This window comes from Neomonachus schauinslandi, chromosome 15 (assembly GCF_002201575.2).
Source record: "Neomonachus schauinslandi chromosome 15, ASM220157v2, whole genome shotgun sequence".
NCBI classification, from domain to species: domain Eukaryota; kingdom Metazoa; phylum Chordata; class Mammalia; order Carnivora; family Phocidae; genus Neomonachus; species Neomonachus schauinslandi.
In genome coordinates, this window is record NC_058417.1 from 54,388,782 (window position 1) to 54,405,326 (window position 16,545).

The 16,545-nt window shown below is 56.3% G+C and overlaps 1 protein-coding gene across 2 annotated transcripts in view; it reads left to right on the top strand.

The window, feature by feature from the left end:
* Positions 1–16,545, top strand: part of UNK (unk zinc finger) — a 34,116-nt gene extending 17,571 nt beyond the window's left edge. The window contains exons 2-16 of one of the 2 annotated variants that reach the window (XM_044921930.1): positions 1,811–2,020; positions 2,881–3,057; positions 3,211–3,341; positions 3,741–3,876; positions 4,470–4,587; positions 5,738–5,822; positions 7,500–7,642; positions 8,073–8,273; positions 8,849–8,914; positions 9,416–9,590; positions 10,499–10,600; positions 10,748–10,936; positions 13,594–13,775; positions 14,376–14,633; positions 15,397–16,545. In XM_044921930.1, coding sequence (XP_044777865.1) covers positions 1,811–2,020; positions 2,881–3,057; positions 3,211–3,341; positions 3,741–3,876; positions 4,470–4,587; positions 5,738–5,822; positions 7,500–7,642; positions 8,073–8,273; positions 8,849–8,914; positions 9,416–9,590; positions 10,499–10,600; positions 10,748–10,936; positions 13,594–13,775; positions 14,376–14,633; positions 15,397–15,552 — 2,329 coding nt within the window. In that variant the 3' untranslated portion in view covers positions 15,553–16,545. The remainder of the gene's footprint in view (positions 1–1,810; positions 2,021–2,880; positions 3,058–3,210; positions 3,342–3,740; positions 3,877–4,469; positions 4,588–5,737; positions 5,823–7,499; positions 7,643–8,072; positions 8,274–8,848; positions 8,915–9,415; positions 9,591–10,498; positions 10,601–10,747; positions 10,937–13,593; positions 13,776–14,375; positions 14,634–15,396) is intronic. The other variant, XM_044921931.1, reaches the window with a different exon arrangement.

A 16,545-nucleotide genomic window follows, 5' to 3' on the forward strand; every position in this document is an offset into this window, starting at 1 on the left:
GGGGGGAGCGGGAGAGGGAGAAGCAGGCTTCCCACCGAGCAGGGAGCCCGATGCGGGGCTCGATCCCAGGACCCTGGGATCATGACCTGGGCCGAAGGCAGGCGCCTAACGACTGAGCCACCCAGGCGCCCCCATCCTTCCCCATTCTTCCACCCACCAGCACCTCCCCATTTCCCTTGCTCTCCCAGCCTGGGCCCCATACTCTGGGTTCCCAAGGAACCCTCAGCAAACCTCCTTTATAACCTTTTCCACACTTGATTGATTCTGCCTGTTACTTTTATGTCTCTCCCATGAAGGTATGGGCTTCCAAGGCAAGGACCTGCTTCTTCATTAGGGTCCTCAGTGCCTGCCACTGTGCCTGCACCTGGTAGATGCTCAATAAATATGTGCTGAATGAACAGCAGACTCTGTTTGGAAGTTTTACTGCCCTTTAAATCTTTATTTGTATTCCTCAGGGAGCACCCAGCTCCAGCTTCCCCTGGCCCATACATACACCTGGACACTTATCCATACTTTAAGGCGGAGAGGATTTTTTTTTTGAGCACTTTTCATTAGCAGTAAAGAAAACTTGTCTGGAAAGTCTCAGCCCTCAACCTACCTGTCCCTACACCTTCTATATGCCCAGACTAATAAGGCCTCAAGTATCCTGGCATGAGCCACATCCTCTCACCTTTGTCCCATGCCTTCTAGCCTCAGGTGCTGCTCCAAGCCTGGACAGTTACTTCAGGTCAGGTTGTTGTTCCCTCTGTGCCCCCTTCTGCACACGCTCTTCTGTGCCTTCTGGAATCATCCTCGTTGCTGGCATCAAATGCCCTCTGTCGAGCCATTTGTTGCCTGCACTGTTAGGGCTTAAGGGAATGAATAAAAAGAACCGTGCTGCCTGCCTGTCCCTGCTGTGTAGGGGCTCCCAAGTCTAAGACACCCTTCACCTGGACACATAGAGTGAGCAAAAACACGGATGGCATGTTCTGTAAGGGGGTAAGTGGGTCTGGGGCCCTCCGCTGGGTGGTTCATGGGAGAGTGCTATGTTGGGGTCTCTTGGCTATTACATGCAGAGGAGAGGGACAAAGGTTGGGAGGAGGCCAAAAGGACAGTGCCCCCAAATCCCCAGGTTAGGCAGGACGTAAACAGCCCCAGCTGCTGCAGGTATGCAGTTGTGAGACCACTGGGGGTAGGCAAGGCTGGGAGGGAGAGTCTCTTCAGATGCTTCTGTAAAAGGAGCTCCTTCCCAGGCACTAACCTGTGTAGTGCTAGGAAGTGTCTCTGGGAGGAAGTCGGACAATAATTTTCTGACTCAGTAGTTCAGAGGAACACCTTGTGACTTGGGCTTTCAGTTCCAAAGCAGCAGCCTTCCCAGCCCACAGCCTGGATCCCCAGCCCTGCTCCTGGGACAGGTGAGACCCCAGGGATTGGCAGGCAGACCTGGGCAGCAGAAGACCCTGCAGGAGTTTGGGAGCGGTTCCTCATGCTCTTGTTTGCAGCCCTTTGCCTGTGATCAGCCGTTTGGCCTGGGAAACCTCAGGGAGGGCTCAGAACTAAGCCACTGGTTAAGCCCTCCACTGGCTGCCATGGCAGACAGCTGACTGCTGTGGTCTACGGTTCTTGCTTTTCAGGCTGGCTTGGGATCTGGGTACTGGGAAGGGTCTGGATGCTGAGGTCCACCCTTAGCTCTGGGCCTCTTCTGGTGTCCTAATGGAACTAGCACCCCAGAGTAGGGCCCTCAGAGGCCGTGGTGGCTAATTTCACGCTGGGAAGCAAGGGGCTTAAGTCTCTGCTCCTGGCCTACCCTCCGTGGGGGCTCTCCCTGCAGGTACCTGAAGGAATTCCGCACGGAGCAGTGCCCACTCTTTGTGCAACACAAATGCACTCAGCACCGGCCCTACACCTGCTTCCACTGGCACTTCGTGAACCAGAGGCGTCGCCGGTCCATCCGCCGTCGGGACGGCACCTTCAACTACAGCCCCGACGTCTACTGCACCAAGTACGACGAGGCCACAGGCCTCTGCCCGGAGGGCGACGAGTAAGTACTCCCCCTCCCCTCCCTGCAGCCTGCCCTCAGAGGAGCCTCATGTCTCCTGAGTCAGATGCCCTCAGAATAGGCCAAGCAGAGTCTGAGAAACCAACCAGAGGCTGCTTTTGGGAGTACTGTTGCAGCCTGGCCTGCCTTCCTGTGGCCTGGACCTGGGCTCAGACCCCACCATCCTTTGGGGGAGGCCCCTTCTTCTTTACCCACTTTTGGGAAACCCTACACAGGCTTTTCTTCTGCTAAGGAGAAGAAAAGGCAAGCCTGGGGACATCACTCTGAGAGCGAGCATTTGTTGACCCTGCTTGTTTGAGCCTTGCAGAGGTGGTAATGGGAAGCACTGCTGGGGGTCTGTGGGTACAACTCACTGAACCATCCCTGCACTCACACTTCTCCCAGAAGTACAAGGCTTATTCCTTCCCACCCCCTGAGCCCCCTGCCCCCAGCCTAATAAGGCACTGGGGCATGAGAGGGTACGCCCATGCTTTGAGCAGGCCATTTCTCTGTGGACCCCTGCAGATCCAGCCAGCACTTGCGCTCCCAGGAGTGTGCCCCCCTCTGGAGCTTCTCTTCAAGTCAGCCCAGGGCCCTGGCCAAGTAGCCTCTGAGAGGACTTGCTGAGCAGGCTGAAGTGGGAATCCTGGGCCCTGATGGGCCCCCATCAAGCTGCAACATCCAACAGGTGGTGGGAGGGGGGGTCTGTTACCGCAGCAGGGCCCATCACTGCTGGCCTCCTCAGTCAGCGCACCATCCGGGTCATGGGGAAAGCCTTCAACAGGGAGGGGAGGGGAGGGCAGGGGCTGACTGCCCAGGCTCCAAGGGCAAAGGTGAGTGACCCTCCCCCCCCAACATTTCAGGTGCCCGTTCCTACACAGGACCACAGGGGACACAGAGCGCAGATACCATCTGCGCTACTACAAGACTGGAATCTGTATCCACGAGACAGACTCAAAAGGCAACTGCACCAAAAACGGCCTGCACTGTGCTTTTGCCCACGGGCCCCATGACCTCCGTTCCCCTGTCTACGACATCAGGTGGGCTGGATGCCATGCTGGGCTGATGGCTCTGGTCCAGGGTGGGGGCCTGGCTGCTGACGCGGGCACTGCCATAGATGGAGTGCAGGGGCTGGCACTCTGCTTCCCCCCTCATGCCCCGTCCCCGCTCTCTGTCCTCTCCTTTCCTCCCAGAGAGCTCCAGGCCATGGAGGCCTTGCAGAACGGCCAGACCACAGTAGAGGGCAGCATAGAGGGCCAGACGGCTGGGGCTGCGAGCCACGCCATGATAGAAAAAATCCTCAGTGAGGAGCCACGGTGGCAAGGTAAAGGTGGCCCCACAGATGGCCGTGCCTCCTCTGCCAGATGTTTGTCCTCTCTCCTCTCCTGCCCATAGCTGCCCTAAGGATTTTGCTCACCGCCACTTCTTCATCCCATCTTACATCCAACCACAGCCCTTTCATTTGGGGGCCCTTCTGGGGACTTTCCCAGACACGTTTTGCCCTTAGGTGTGTTTATATAAAGGTGTTCTTGACCCTTCTGAGGTTGCCCTTTTTGATCCTATGAGCCTTGAGTGTCTCCAGTGAGGGATGGTGTTCTTACCTCTCTGTGGGTCTCAGTCTTGGCATTGGCACATGAGGAGGTGGCCGGAGCTCCTGGACCCTTTCCCAAGTGGCTTCTCCTGCCCCACCTGCCTGACCCCTGCCTCTGGCCCCCTTGTGTAGAGACTGCTTATGTGCTGGGGAACTATAAGACGGAGCCGTGCAAGAAGCCCCCGAGGTTGTGCCGCCAGGGTTATGCCTGTCCCTACTACCACAACAGCAAGGACCGGCGGCGGAGCCCCCGGAAACACAAATACAGGTCCTTTGGCCCAGGCAGGCCAGTCATGGGAGGGAGGGGTGGCAGGGAAGGGAGTGTGGCGGGGGCTGCTTCCAGTGTGCTCGCAGGGAGGCCGGGAGGCCAGCCCTGGGGATTGCAGGGTTGCAGGGCCCAGGTGTAAGGGGAGGGAGTAGCAGGATAAGCTGAATGATGGGGAGTCCTCTGGGATCCTCCTGTGGTGTGAGATGAGCGTCTTAGGTCAGATCGTCTCTAAGACCCCTCCAGTTCTGATCCTGAGGGACGACTGCCAGGGCCAAGCCATCGTGTGGGAAGTACGGTTCTGGCTATAGCCTGGCCCTCCTGGAGCTGCACAATGCTTGGCATGAGGACCTGGCGGAAGGGGACAAAAAGTGTCCTTCTTGCTGGTAACGGCCGTGCTGCACCACAGAAGCAGAGCCTGGCTTCCGGCTCCATTAAGGCTCTCACTGTGTAGCTCGTCTTTTCTCTTTGTGAGCCTGGCCCTGTGAAGCAGGGAGACCAGGGAGGGGTCCTGAATAGGCGTCTAGTTGGCACCCCCCAGCTCCTGATCTCTCCCTCTCCTGCGTCGCTCTGACCCTGCCGTCTAACCGGACCAGGTCATCTCCGTGTCCGAACGTAAAGCATGGGGATGAGTGGGGAGACCCTGGCAAGTGCGAGAGCGGCGACGCCTGCCAGTATTGCCATAGCCGTACGGAGCAGCAGTTCCACCCGGAGGTGGGCCGGGGCCGGGGGGGCCGGGGGGGCTGAGGGGGGCCTCACATGCCCGGGAGGGGCAAGGAAAAAGGAACGGACGGCCTGGGCCTGGGCTGGGGAGGCTAGGGCGGGGAGCAACGAAAGAGGAACGGAGGGCCGGGGCCGGGGGGTGCTGGGGGGGCCTCACGTGCCCTGCGGGGGGCAAGGAAAAAGGAATGGAGGGCCTGGGCCTGGGCCGGGCCTGGGGGAGCTGGGGGTGGCCTCACGTGCCCGGGGGGTGCAAGGAAAGAGGAACGGAGAGCCTGGGCAGATGGGGCAGAGCTCATGCTGACAGCATCCCGGAAGAGGCCTCCGTCCACACAGTGCCTAAAGGAGCCCTGTACCCTAATTTGGTAACTTGCCTTGTGCTGAGCCCATAGTCCCTGAGCAGCCCCCTGCTCCCAGTTTTGTTTCCCCCCCAGCCTTCTGACAGGGAAGGCATGGACTGGGCATAGTGACCTGGCCATTCTGGGCTTTGTACCACTCATGATGCTTACAATCCAGTGACATGAGGATTTAAAAAAGAAAGCCCCTTCCAGGTGTTTCAGATCAGAGCTTATAGTACCAGCAACCTCGCTGTTGTATGTCCCCCGCCCACTGGCCCCATGGTGTAGCTTGGGCCATGTCAGTGTCCCAAGATCTGGTAGGGTATATAGAGGCACATGCTGTCCATGGGTACATGGAGGCTAAGACATCCTGAGATAGACATATGGACAGAGGCCACCTTATGTGGGTAGAAAGTTAGACATAGATCCCAACTCAGGGTGCCCCGTGGTGGGTGGGTGCTGCCTTTGATCTTGGCTTCCTTAATGTCCAGAGGGACATTTGGAGGTCACAGCCCTGGCCAAGACCCTGAGTGGAGAAGCAGCATGAAGAAGATCCCTTTGTGAGGGCCGAAGCAGGGCTGGTTGAACCTGTGACCCTAGAAGGGAGGGTGTCCTTGGCATGGGGGTAGCCATATCTGCTTCAGGAGTTTGAGTATCAAGAAGTCAGTAGGGAGAGACTTAGGGAAGTGGCATGGAATGGGGAGGAGAAAGGTTAGATTACTAAGCTAACCCTCCTATGTTGAAGGCACCCATGCCTGCCTGTCCCTCTCTGCCTAAGCCTGACCTGCCTCTGCTCTACCCTCCAGATCTATAAATCCACCAAGTGCAACGACATGCAGCAGTCGGGCAGCTGTCCCCGAGGACCTTTCTGCGCCTTCGCCCACGTAGAACGTATGCTGTGCCCATTGGCCTCTCCTCCCTCTCCTCCCCTCACCCTCTGCTCAGGCTCAGTCAGAGGAGCGGCCTCTCATCTGCTGGCCCACAGCGGGCTCTGTCCTCACTGGAAATTCCGGGTCCCCCTGCACAAACCCCCTGGAAATGGCCTCAAACCCTGGAGCTTCCAAAGTCGTGAGATAGAGAGCAGGACCGGGCCCCTAGTCAGGCACTCACAGGCCCAGGCAGGGTGAGGTGCCCTCACGGAGCCAACTAGGCAGATCTCAGCAGCTACTCCATGCCACATCCATGGCAGACGTCACTAATGAAACATGGCGCTCCGTCCTGCTGAGAGCAGAGCTGTCCAGTGAAAATATACTGCAACCTTCATGTCATTTTATTTTTTTTATTTTTATTTATTTTTATTTTTTATTTTTTTAAAGATTTTTTTTATTTGAGAGAGAGAGACAAAGAGAGCAGAGGCAGGGACAGAGGGAGAGGGAGAAGCAGACTCCCTGCTGAGCAGGGAGCCCGACGTGGGGCTCGATCCCAGGACCCTGAGATCATGACCTGAGCCGAAGGCAGACGCTTAACCGACTGAGCCACCCAGGCGCCCCAACCTTCATGTCATTTTAGATTTTCTAGTAACTATGTTTAAAAAAAAGTAAATTAATTTTAACAATATATTTTTAGTTAATTCAATACAAAATTATAATCATTTCAAAAATAGTGTAAAAAAATCAATATTTTACTTTTTTTTTTTCTCCTCCAAACGAAGTCTTTGAAATCTGTTGCACACTCGAATAGGTAGGTGCAGCATGTTTCAGTTCAGACCAGCCCCTCATAGCCACATGGGGCTCATAGCTGCTGCGTTGGACAGCGCGGCTCTCGGTTCTTACACTGCACTCTAGACCACCACTGCCCATCTCGGAGATGGAGCTCAAGTTAAAACTCGTGTCCACCACAAGCCACTGCTCCGACTGTCCTTTACCTGTTTTCAGGCTCAGGCCTTATCTCTGGGATTAGAAGGCCCTGGGAGGGGGGAATATATTCTTGGCACAGAGGTCATCCCCAGCCATGGGCAACTGGGCCCACTGCTTGAGGCAACACAGAGAAGTAATTAATGGCTCAGGCTTTGGAGTAGTACAGATCAGAGTTCAAATCCCAGCTCTTTTGTTTCCTAGCTCTACCACCTAGGGAGATTAACCTTACCTCTCTGAGCCTCAGTTTTCTTATCTGTAAAATGGAGACCACAATATTATTTGCATCCTCTAGTCATTGTGAAGATTCACAGTTAATACAAATTGCCAGGTACAAAGTAAGTGCACAGTATGCGATATTAATAGAAAGAAGGTAGGAGCCTTCCCTTTGTGTACAGGGGGTGCATGGTCTCCTTTGAAGAAGACCCAGATGTGTTTTTTTTTTTATTTTTTTTTTTAAAGATTTTATTTATTTGAGACAGAGAGAATGAGAGAGAGAGAGCACATGAGAGGGGGGAGGGTCAGAGGGAGAAGCAGGCTCCCCGCCGAGCAGGGAGCCCGATGCGGGACTCGATCCAGGGACTCCAGGATCATGACCTGAGCCGAAGGCAGTCGCTTAACCAACTGAGCCACCCAGGCGCCCGACCCAGATGTGTTTTTGGAGGGACAGAGCTGGCACAGGAGCCTGCTGACACCCTGATCCTGTCTCTTGCAGAGCCACCCCTCAGTGACGATCTACAACCTTCTTCAGCTGTGTCGAGCCCCACTCAGCCGGGTCCCATCTTGTACATGCCATCTGCTGCCGGAGACTCGGTGCCTGTGAGCCCCTCCAGCCCACATGCCCCTGACCTCAGCGCTGTACGTGCCTGTCCAGGGAGTGGGTGGGCACCATGCCTAGCCAGGAGTCAACACCTGCCTCTAATGCCCCCAGTTCCCTCCCAGCCTGTGCTTGGTGGGCCCTGGTATTTTGCCTCAGGCCAAGGGGGTTCTACTCTTTCTGCCCCAGGGCTTTTCTTTCAAAATCTGGTAGAGGGTGGTGTACCCAGAGCCTGTGTGGGTCAGCCTGAATAGAGCTGGTAGAAGGGACACAAGCCTTCTGTCACACTCCCACATAATTTCCTCCTGAGGTTTGGGGTCCCTGCATGGTAGCTGCTGCCCACTGGCAGATGAAAACAGAACTGAGCCCCTTGCTGAGGAATCTCCCTCTGAGGAGGGGGTGGAGGGTGGAGGGTGGGCCACGCCCCAACCCACGTTGTGCCCACAAAGCCGCTCCCTTTCTTCTCTGCAGCTCCTCTGTAGAAACAGCAATCTAGGAAGCCCATCTAATCTCTGTGGCTCCCCCCCGGGCTCCATCAGGAAGCCCCCGAACCTGGAAGGCATTGTCTTCCCTGGGGAGTCTGGCCTCGCCCCTGGCAGCTATAAGAAGGCTCCTGGCTTTGAGAGGGAAGACCAGGTGGGAGCTGAGTACCTGAAAAATTTTAAATGCCAGGTAAGGGATGTAAGGGGAAGCCCAGTGAGGTTAGCTTTCTCCCTGCATGGGTCAGGAGAAGCCCTGGAGGGCTGTCTTGGCCCAACTATGGGGAACATGACTGGGAGCTAGGAGGTCCCGGTCTTCAGTCTCTGCAACACTAAGCAGAGGGAGTGAAGGTTTTTACAAGCGAAGACAGGAAGGTTAGCATAGCCAGGTACCTGTCACGGAGCCAGTTAATAGAGGAGCAGGGACTCCTATCTCGGTCTTCTGACCCCATAGCTGGTCTTTCCCCTGCCCTATGCTGCCTTGTTGGAGTGGCAGGGCCTTGGGGAGCAGGACAGAGGGTCTCTAATTGGTCTTACCTGAGGCTTGGAGTCACCAGGGAGAAGAGGAACAGCTCCCCTGGTTCCTACGGTAGGGAAAGGAGTAAGGGTGGGGAGGGAGAGCAGGGTACGTGGTGTAGAGGGGAATTGCGTGACAGGTGCCGTCAGCCTTAGTGGGCCATGGCAGGTTGATGCTTGGGAGGACTCCTGGACTCAGAGGCCCTCCCTAGGACCACACTCATCTCCTGTTCTCTGACTTTTCTCTCTCAGGCCAAGTTAAAACCCCACTCACTAGAGCCCAGGAGTCAAGAGCAGCCTCTGCTTCAGCCCAAACAGGTATATAGCTCTCAGCCCCGTGTCTCCCCTTCTGGCACTTGGCTGTTGATAGGACAGGCCCAGAATCCCTGGCCTCAGGGAGTGGGGCCACTGCTTTCCCCACAAGCTGAGGGCAGGGCTAAAGTGGGGCCCTAGCCCCAAATCCAGAGAGGGTGGGGTCAAGCCCTGGAACCTGTCACCTCCTAGACTCACTCATCAGTCAAAAACAATATTTCTTGAACGTCGTACTATGCTAGGCACTGGACTGACTTCTCCCTTCCCCTACTGTAGGACTTGTACACTTAGGGTGAGTGGGCCCTGCAGCGTGCAAGGCACAGCTCTCCAATTCCAGCCTCTCAACAAGGTGTCGAGTGGGTGGGGTCCTGTCTGGGCATGGGGGCATCTGGATGAGAGCTGGAACGCACCATTTCCTTCTGCCCCTCCCAGCCCCCATCTCTAGCCCCTGGCCATGGCCTCCATGAGCGGGCATCCCATTGCTTCCTCCTCACTCTTTCGTTGCAGGACATGCTGGGCATCCTTCCCGTGGGCAGCCCTCTGACCTCAAGCATCTCTTCTAGTATCACCTCCAGCCTGGCAGCTACTCCCCCTAGCCCTGCAGGCACCAGCAGCGTCCCTGGCATGAATGCAAATGCTCTGCCCTTCTATCCCACCAGCGACACGGTAGAGTCAGTCATAGGTAACTAGGCCATTTCTCTTGCCAAGTCCAAGACTGGATCTGGAGTTAGAGAAACTAGGTCTCTGGAGTGAGATTCAAACCAGCGTACTTGTCACTTTAGACATTTATCTTGGGAGAGTTAGAGGGTGGGCACTCTGAGCCCTTTGAAAAGGGAAAATGAGCCCAAGGTGTGGCCCAAGACTAGACCTTATAAGAAAGTAGCCCTTCAGTTTGCACTGTTGTGCAAATTAGAAAGAGCTAACTCTTCCTCTGGACAAGTGCAGTCTCATTCCACGACGTAGGTCATTCAGCCCTCACTCATTCTCTCACTAGGTATCGTTGTGTAGTGAACAACCTACGCAACTGTCCTCAGAGTTCCTGGCCATTTGAAGCCACTGCCCTTCTCTCTCAGCAGTCATTTATGGGTGCTACTTCGTGCCAGATCGTGTTTTAAGCACTGGGATGTTAAGGGATGCAGACAGGGTGTTCCTGTTGTTCCCAGCCTCCCAGTCTAGTCCAGCAGAGGGCAGGGGATATTTGTCAAGCACCTACTCTGCAGTAGCCACTGAGGGCCCAGAGGCTTGCTTGCCCCCAGAGAACGCAGGGATGAGACATTTGAGCTGTGACAGCAGGAGACAAGACCTCTGTCAGAGTCAGGAACCCTGCATTGGGTCCCCTGGAGGTATCAGTGAAGATTTCGGAAAAGCCGCCATCTGAGCCGGACTTGGCGAGGCAGATAGCTCAGGGCATCCGTGTTGGCAGAGCAGCAGCCCGACAGGCAGAGGCTCAAGAGCATGGGTCTAGTGGGACTGAGCGTGAAGAGGAGGCAGTAGAGGGCAGGTGGGTCCTGGAGGCGAGGCCTGGAACCTCAGGGTGGTGTGGCCTCTCAGGAGGCAAGGAGGCTCACACCCCAATCTGTCTGTCTCCAGAGTCTGCCTTGGATGACCTGGACCTGAACGAGTTTGGGGTGGCCGCCCTAGAGAAGACTTTCGATAACAGCACAGTGCCCCACCCAGGCAGCATCACAATTGGTACTGGGCAGCGGGCGGGCAGCGCTCGAGGGAGGGCTCTCGTAGGGGTCCAGCCTAGCCCAAGATGGGCAGATGAGCTGCCCCCTGCTGGTGTGGCTCCGCATCGCTTGCCCTGCCCTCACTTGCCCTCCGGGGCCTCTCTTCCAGGTGGCAGTTTGCTGCAGAGTTCTGCGCCCGTGAACATCCCTGGCTCCTTGGGCAGTTCTGCTTCCTTCCACTCAGCATCCCCGTCGCCTCCTGTCAGCCTCTCCTCACATTTCCTGCAGCAGCCCCAGGGCCACCTGAGCCAGTCAGAAAACACATTTTTGGGGACCTCAGCATCACATGGATCTTTGGGTGAGAGAGTGTGTGTGTCTCTGAGACCTGGGACAGGATCTGGGCTTTTGGAAAGTGCTTTGTCCACAGCCAGAGGCAATGCAGAATGAGGTTGAAGCAAGTGGCTTATGGCTTGGAGGTGGGTCAGGTCCCTGTCCCATGTTTCCCTTAGTTGGGTAAAACTAGACAAGCAACTTAGCCTCTCTGAGTTTCCTCTGCTTTAAAATTTGTATAATGGCAGCATCCTCCTTCTAAGACGGTGGCGAGGCTTAAATGAAATAACATGAGTGGAGTGCTGGGCACAGGGCTGGTGTGCAGTGAGAAGCAGTGGCCTCAAGTGCCAGGGCCTAGGTGCTGTTCCTGCCAGTGTGCTGGTTCTGCCCTGTCGCCCAGAGCGCTCGGAGGCGGGCTCACAACAGCCAGCTTCACCGGAGGCAAAGGGAAAAATCTGAATAGGCTCAAAGTGGCCTTCCTGGTAAACAGAGGCACCAGGCAGACCTAGCTGTAACCCCAAAGGCTATTTGCTGAACACAAGTGTTAGAATGGTATGGACTGTGCCTTCTGGCGGGCACGTCAGTCACAGCCATTGGAAGCAGGGTGTGGAGAGCCGCACGCTCCACCACCGCGGGCAGGGTTCCCTCTCGTGGGCGGGCTGGTGTGAGTGTTCGCTGAGGTAACACGTAAAACAGCTCGGTACCCAAACCGCCGCGTCTGCTCTTAGTTCCCCTCCCCCGGCAGCTGTTGGAGGAGATAAGGAATAATCTCCGCTGAGGGTGCTGGGCTTCCTGGTCACACTGAGCCTGAGCCTCTGAGCCACGTTTGACATTCTGACCAGGCTGGGAGCTCCCTAATCTCACTCCAGAGATCAGGGCAGCGCGTTGATTTCTTAGTATCTTTCCAGCTTTGGAGGTGGCTGTTACATTTCATGTTGAGTCTGTCAGGTTTAGATGCTTTGTGTTACATTTGTCTGACTTGCTCGTATTCTGGAAGCATCTTGATTGTAGCCCTTCTCACTGGCTGCACATTCATTCACTCCTTCTCCATGTAGTTACTGAGCAGAGTTATAGGTACACTGTGAGCTCAACAGTCCCTGCTGGTATGGAGCCATGGTCTAGTTGGGGAGGCAGAGGAGCACGGACATGAGAGCATACGTAGGACTGTCACTGTTGTGTGGAGGCAAAGGCCTGGGTTTGTGATTCAGAATAATAGAGGGGACCTGAGCGGGACGCAGTCGAGAGAGGAAGCGGCTCCTCTCCAAGAGAGAAAATGCTGCCTGAGCGTGAGCAGAGGTCCGTGGGAAGAGCTTGCTGCTGGGACGGTGTTGTGCTGGTTCTGAGTTCCCACCTCTGAGACAGGGCACATAGGCTCATAGGTTGTGCACATCTCAGGCTCTCCACACAGGATGATGTCTCTCATATTTTGGGTGCACTGGTATTGCTTGGAGGCTTCTGGAACATCCTGGCTGGATTAGTGGAGAAGAGAGTGAGAGAGAAATTATTAGAATAAGCGTGGGCAGAGTGAGGCCAGACGTGGGTATGGATCCCCCTCTAGAAGATGGGGGCTGCCCTGGGGGCCACAGAGGAGGGCACATGGTGTTAGTAAACATCTGTGGAAAGACTCAGCGAGTATGATTGGAGGAGCATGCAGTGTAGCTTATTGGAAAGAGGAAGCCTTTGGAGTCAGATGCTCTGACTGTATATTGGCTCCAGTATTTACTGTTTGTGTGATTTTTTTTTTTTTTTTTTAAGATTTATTTATTCATGGGGCGCCTGGGTGGCTCTTCGTTTAAGCATCTGCCTTCGATTCAGGTCATGATCTCAGGGTCCTGGGATCAAGCCCCGCGTCGGGCTCCCTGCTCTGTGGGGAGTCTGCTTCTCCCTCTGCCCTTAAGCCCCGCTCATGCTCTCTCTCTCAAATAAATAAATTAAATCTGGGGGGGGGGGAGATTTATTTATTTATTTATTTGAGAGAGAGAAAGAGGGCATGGAGGAAAGGGCAGAGGGAGAGAGAATCTCAAGCAGACTCCCTGCTGAGTGCGGAGCCCCACATGGGGCTCGATCCCATGACCCTGAGATCATGAGCTGAGCCGATACCAAGAGTCAGACGCCCAAGCGACTGAGCCACCCAGACGCCCCTACCGTTTGTGTGATTCTTAGCAACGCATTGTATCTGTTTCCTTATCATAAAACAAGGGGAATGAAGCCAGGGCTCCCTGAACTCCTCCTGTTCTCGCTGTGCCATCATCTGAGGCTCTGGCCTGTGTTTTTGCCCCTCAGCCTCCTCCCAAGCCTTACAGAAGATGCAAGAAGGCTCTCCTCCCTCTAGCCTAAAAGTCAGTTCACAATCATAAATAGCCTCCTTTACAGACTGCTCTCCCTGCAGTACTTCCCAAGTCCTCCGAATCACCCTGTGAGGCAAATGATGGGATCCTCACTTTACGGATGAGGATGCTGAGCCTCAGAAGTTAAGTACCAAACGTTGAGTAGCAGGTGGTGCTACAGTAGGTCTGATGCAGCTGTGGGCCCTACACATTCCTGTGAGTTTCCCCAGCCTGACATTGCGGAAGCCTTGCACAGCTAGCCCCTTGAAGCCTCCCAGAGAGGGGTGGACAGGACCAGGGCCTGGGCGCAGGCCTGAAGCCCTCCGGAGCTCTAATATTCTTCCCTTTCCCGAGGCAGGTCTGAACGGGATGAACAGCAGCATCTGGGAGCATTTTGCCTCTGGTAGCTTCTCCCCAGGCACTTCCCCTGCCTTCCTGTCAGGGCCAGGGGCCGCTGAGCTGGCCCGGCTGCGGCAAGAGCTTGAAGAAGCCAACGGCACCATCAAGCAGTGGGAGGAGTCCTGGAAGCAGGCTAAGCAGGTACTGGGCCCCCCCACCCACTTGCCTTCCCAGGGCCAGTTGCCATCTTACACAGAGCAGGCGCAGGGGTGGGAGGGCGGGGGTCCTGGAGGACAGAGCAGAAACTCAGTTTTAGTCACTCTCTCCTGTGGAAACACTTGCCTTGCCAATCAGGACCCTGGGGTGGCTGGTGCCCAGGCCCGGAACTCCCACTGTGAGTTGCTTATTTGGTTTGGTCGCACAGCAGTGCTGGCCTCTCCCCAGAAGTCCGGACTTTCCAGGGCTCCAGGTCCAGGGTTCTAGGTTTTGAGATGGTTCCTCTGTCCAGCTGCAGCCTGGCTGCTCCTGCAGGTGCTCGCCAGCAGCATGCCCAGCTCTGCCTGGTGCTCCCCTGCTGTGTTGGGCTCAGCCCCCTTCCCTGCCTAGAGAGGGTCTCTTGCAGGCCCTGACATCTCTCTTCTCTGCAGGCAGTGCCCGCCTCCTCCCTTCCCAGACAGCTGACCCAGCTCCCCAGCAGGCCCTGCAGCCACAAGTGGCCCATGCAGGCTCCCAGAGAGGTGCTTGCAGGGGACACGGGGGCAGGGGGCCATCATGATGAGGCGCTGTGTGTTGGGCCCACAGGCTTGTGATGCCTGGAAGAAGGAGGCAGAGGAGGCCGGTGAGCGGGCCAGTGCAGCGGGTGCTGAGTGCGAACTGGCCCGGGAGCAGCGGGATGCACTGGAGGGGCAGGTTAAGAAGCTACAGGAAGAACTGGAGCGGCTGCACTCGGGCCCCGACCTGCAGGCCCTGCCCACCTTCTCCGACCTGGAGGCCCTCTCACTCTCCACCCTCTACTCCCTCCAGAAGCAGCTGCGGGCCCACCTGGAACAAGTGGACAAGGTCAGCCCAGGAGGTTAGGGCAGCGCTGGGTGGGGGCATACAGTAGCCTCAGCCAGTACTTGGACTCTGAGGGGTCCTTGCTGCTCCAGGGACAGCCACCTTCCTTCTGAGAGCCTCTGCCCAACTGGGCTGACACAGGATGCTGCCTGCAGGTGGGGAGGTAGGAGGAAATGTCACTCCTTGGGGAGGTGAGAAAGGTGGAGGTGGAGAGATACCAGTGCTCACCCCCCACAGTTCGGGCAGGGCTGACCCAAGCTACATCTCTGGGCCTGGGCCTTCAGTGGCATCGAGATGCTTGTCCTCCTGTGAGCGCTGCACATACCAGCACACATTCCAGGAATGTTAGGTTAGGTCCCCAGAGCTGCTTTGCATTCCTAGGTGCCCGGCTGGATGCCCGGGGAGCATGGCACAGCAGAAAAGTACATTCTTTCTTTGGGCATTTGTAGCCAGGCCTCATGGTTCTCATCTGGGGACTCAGGGTCACCGCAGGATCAAGCGAGGCAGGGGCTTTGTGGGAGGAAGAGCCTGTCGGGCGGGAGCTGTGGAGCAGCCCTGGGCCTCCCCGCTCCCCGGTGGGGCCGGAAGCAGACTTTGGGAGCCTTGAGGGCAGCAGCCTGAGCTCCAGCTCTGCTCTCTCACTTGTCGGCTGTGTCCTGTGAGCACGCCGCTGAGCTCTTTGCCTCAGTTTCCTTGTCCCAAAGGGACTGAGGTGAATGTAAAGAGGGGCCAGGCCAGTGAACACGGTATCCCTCTCCCTCCCCAGGCCGTGTTCCACATGCAGTCGGTGAAATGCCTTAAGTGTCAGGAGCAGAACCGAGCAGTGCTGCCATGCCAACATGCCGTGCTGTGTGAGCTCTGCGCCGAGGGCAGCGAGTGCCCCGTCTGCCAGCCCAGCCGGGCCCACACCCTCCAGTCGTGACCCTGCAGGCCTGGCCCCGGCCCGGCTCAGATCTTCTTTCCTAGGACTTTTTAAAGTATATATATATGTATGTATGTATGTATGTATGTATGTATGTATATGTATATGATTCTGTATATGTATACATTTCTGTGCGTGTGCAGGTGTGTGTGGGCAGCAGTGTGTGAACAGTGTCTGTGTGTATATCTGTACATAGATATAGACACACACTTTAAAACAGACTTACCAAGCACTTTTTAAAAGAAAAAACTATTTTGCAGCCCTCCCCTTGCCCACTCTGTCCTTTTCCACTGCAGAGACAAAGTCCCCTCATTGCCCACCGGCCTTTTGGCAGGGGATAGGTTTCTCTTTTTAATGTAGGAGAACTAACTAGTTTTAACTTCTTCCTGGGGCCCGAGCAGGAAGCTGGAAGGGGCCAAGGGGAGGGACCAAGCCTTCAGGGCAGGCCCTGTTCACTGCACCTCCCCAGGCCAGGGCCAGAGCCAGGGGTGTGGACATCTGGGGGACAGACCTGGTTCCCAGCCATGAGGCTTGAGAGGGGGGTGTGCTGGGGGTCTCAGCCAGCCTAGCTCCTAGGTTTTACCAAATGTGTATCTAGTCTGGGGCTGGCAGGCCAAAGCTGCAGGGGCCAGCCCCGCTCCCAACCCTGGGCCCTTGAAGCTCCTTGAGGGGCAAGGCCCGGGAGTTCTACCCCTCAGGTTCCTGAGGCCAGGGGTCCACCTCAGTCATCTCCCTCCGGGCCCCCAGGTGGCCCCAGGACCACCTACCAGACTGGCACTGCCCTCTTCATAACCCCCCAGCTGCTGTCAGCTTCCTCCCTCTCCCCCCTGTCCCCCTCTGGCAGCTAGCAGGGCAATTGGTGGGGGAGGAGCTGCGGACTGGGGACCAAGGTGGGGCTTAGGCCCTGCCCTCCTCACCGGGAGGGGCTCCGTATGCATTCCTTGGTGCTCTCTGAGTGCAGCTGACGTCCTGCCCGTTTGGAGCGGACGCGTG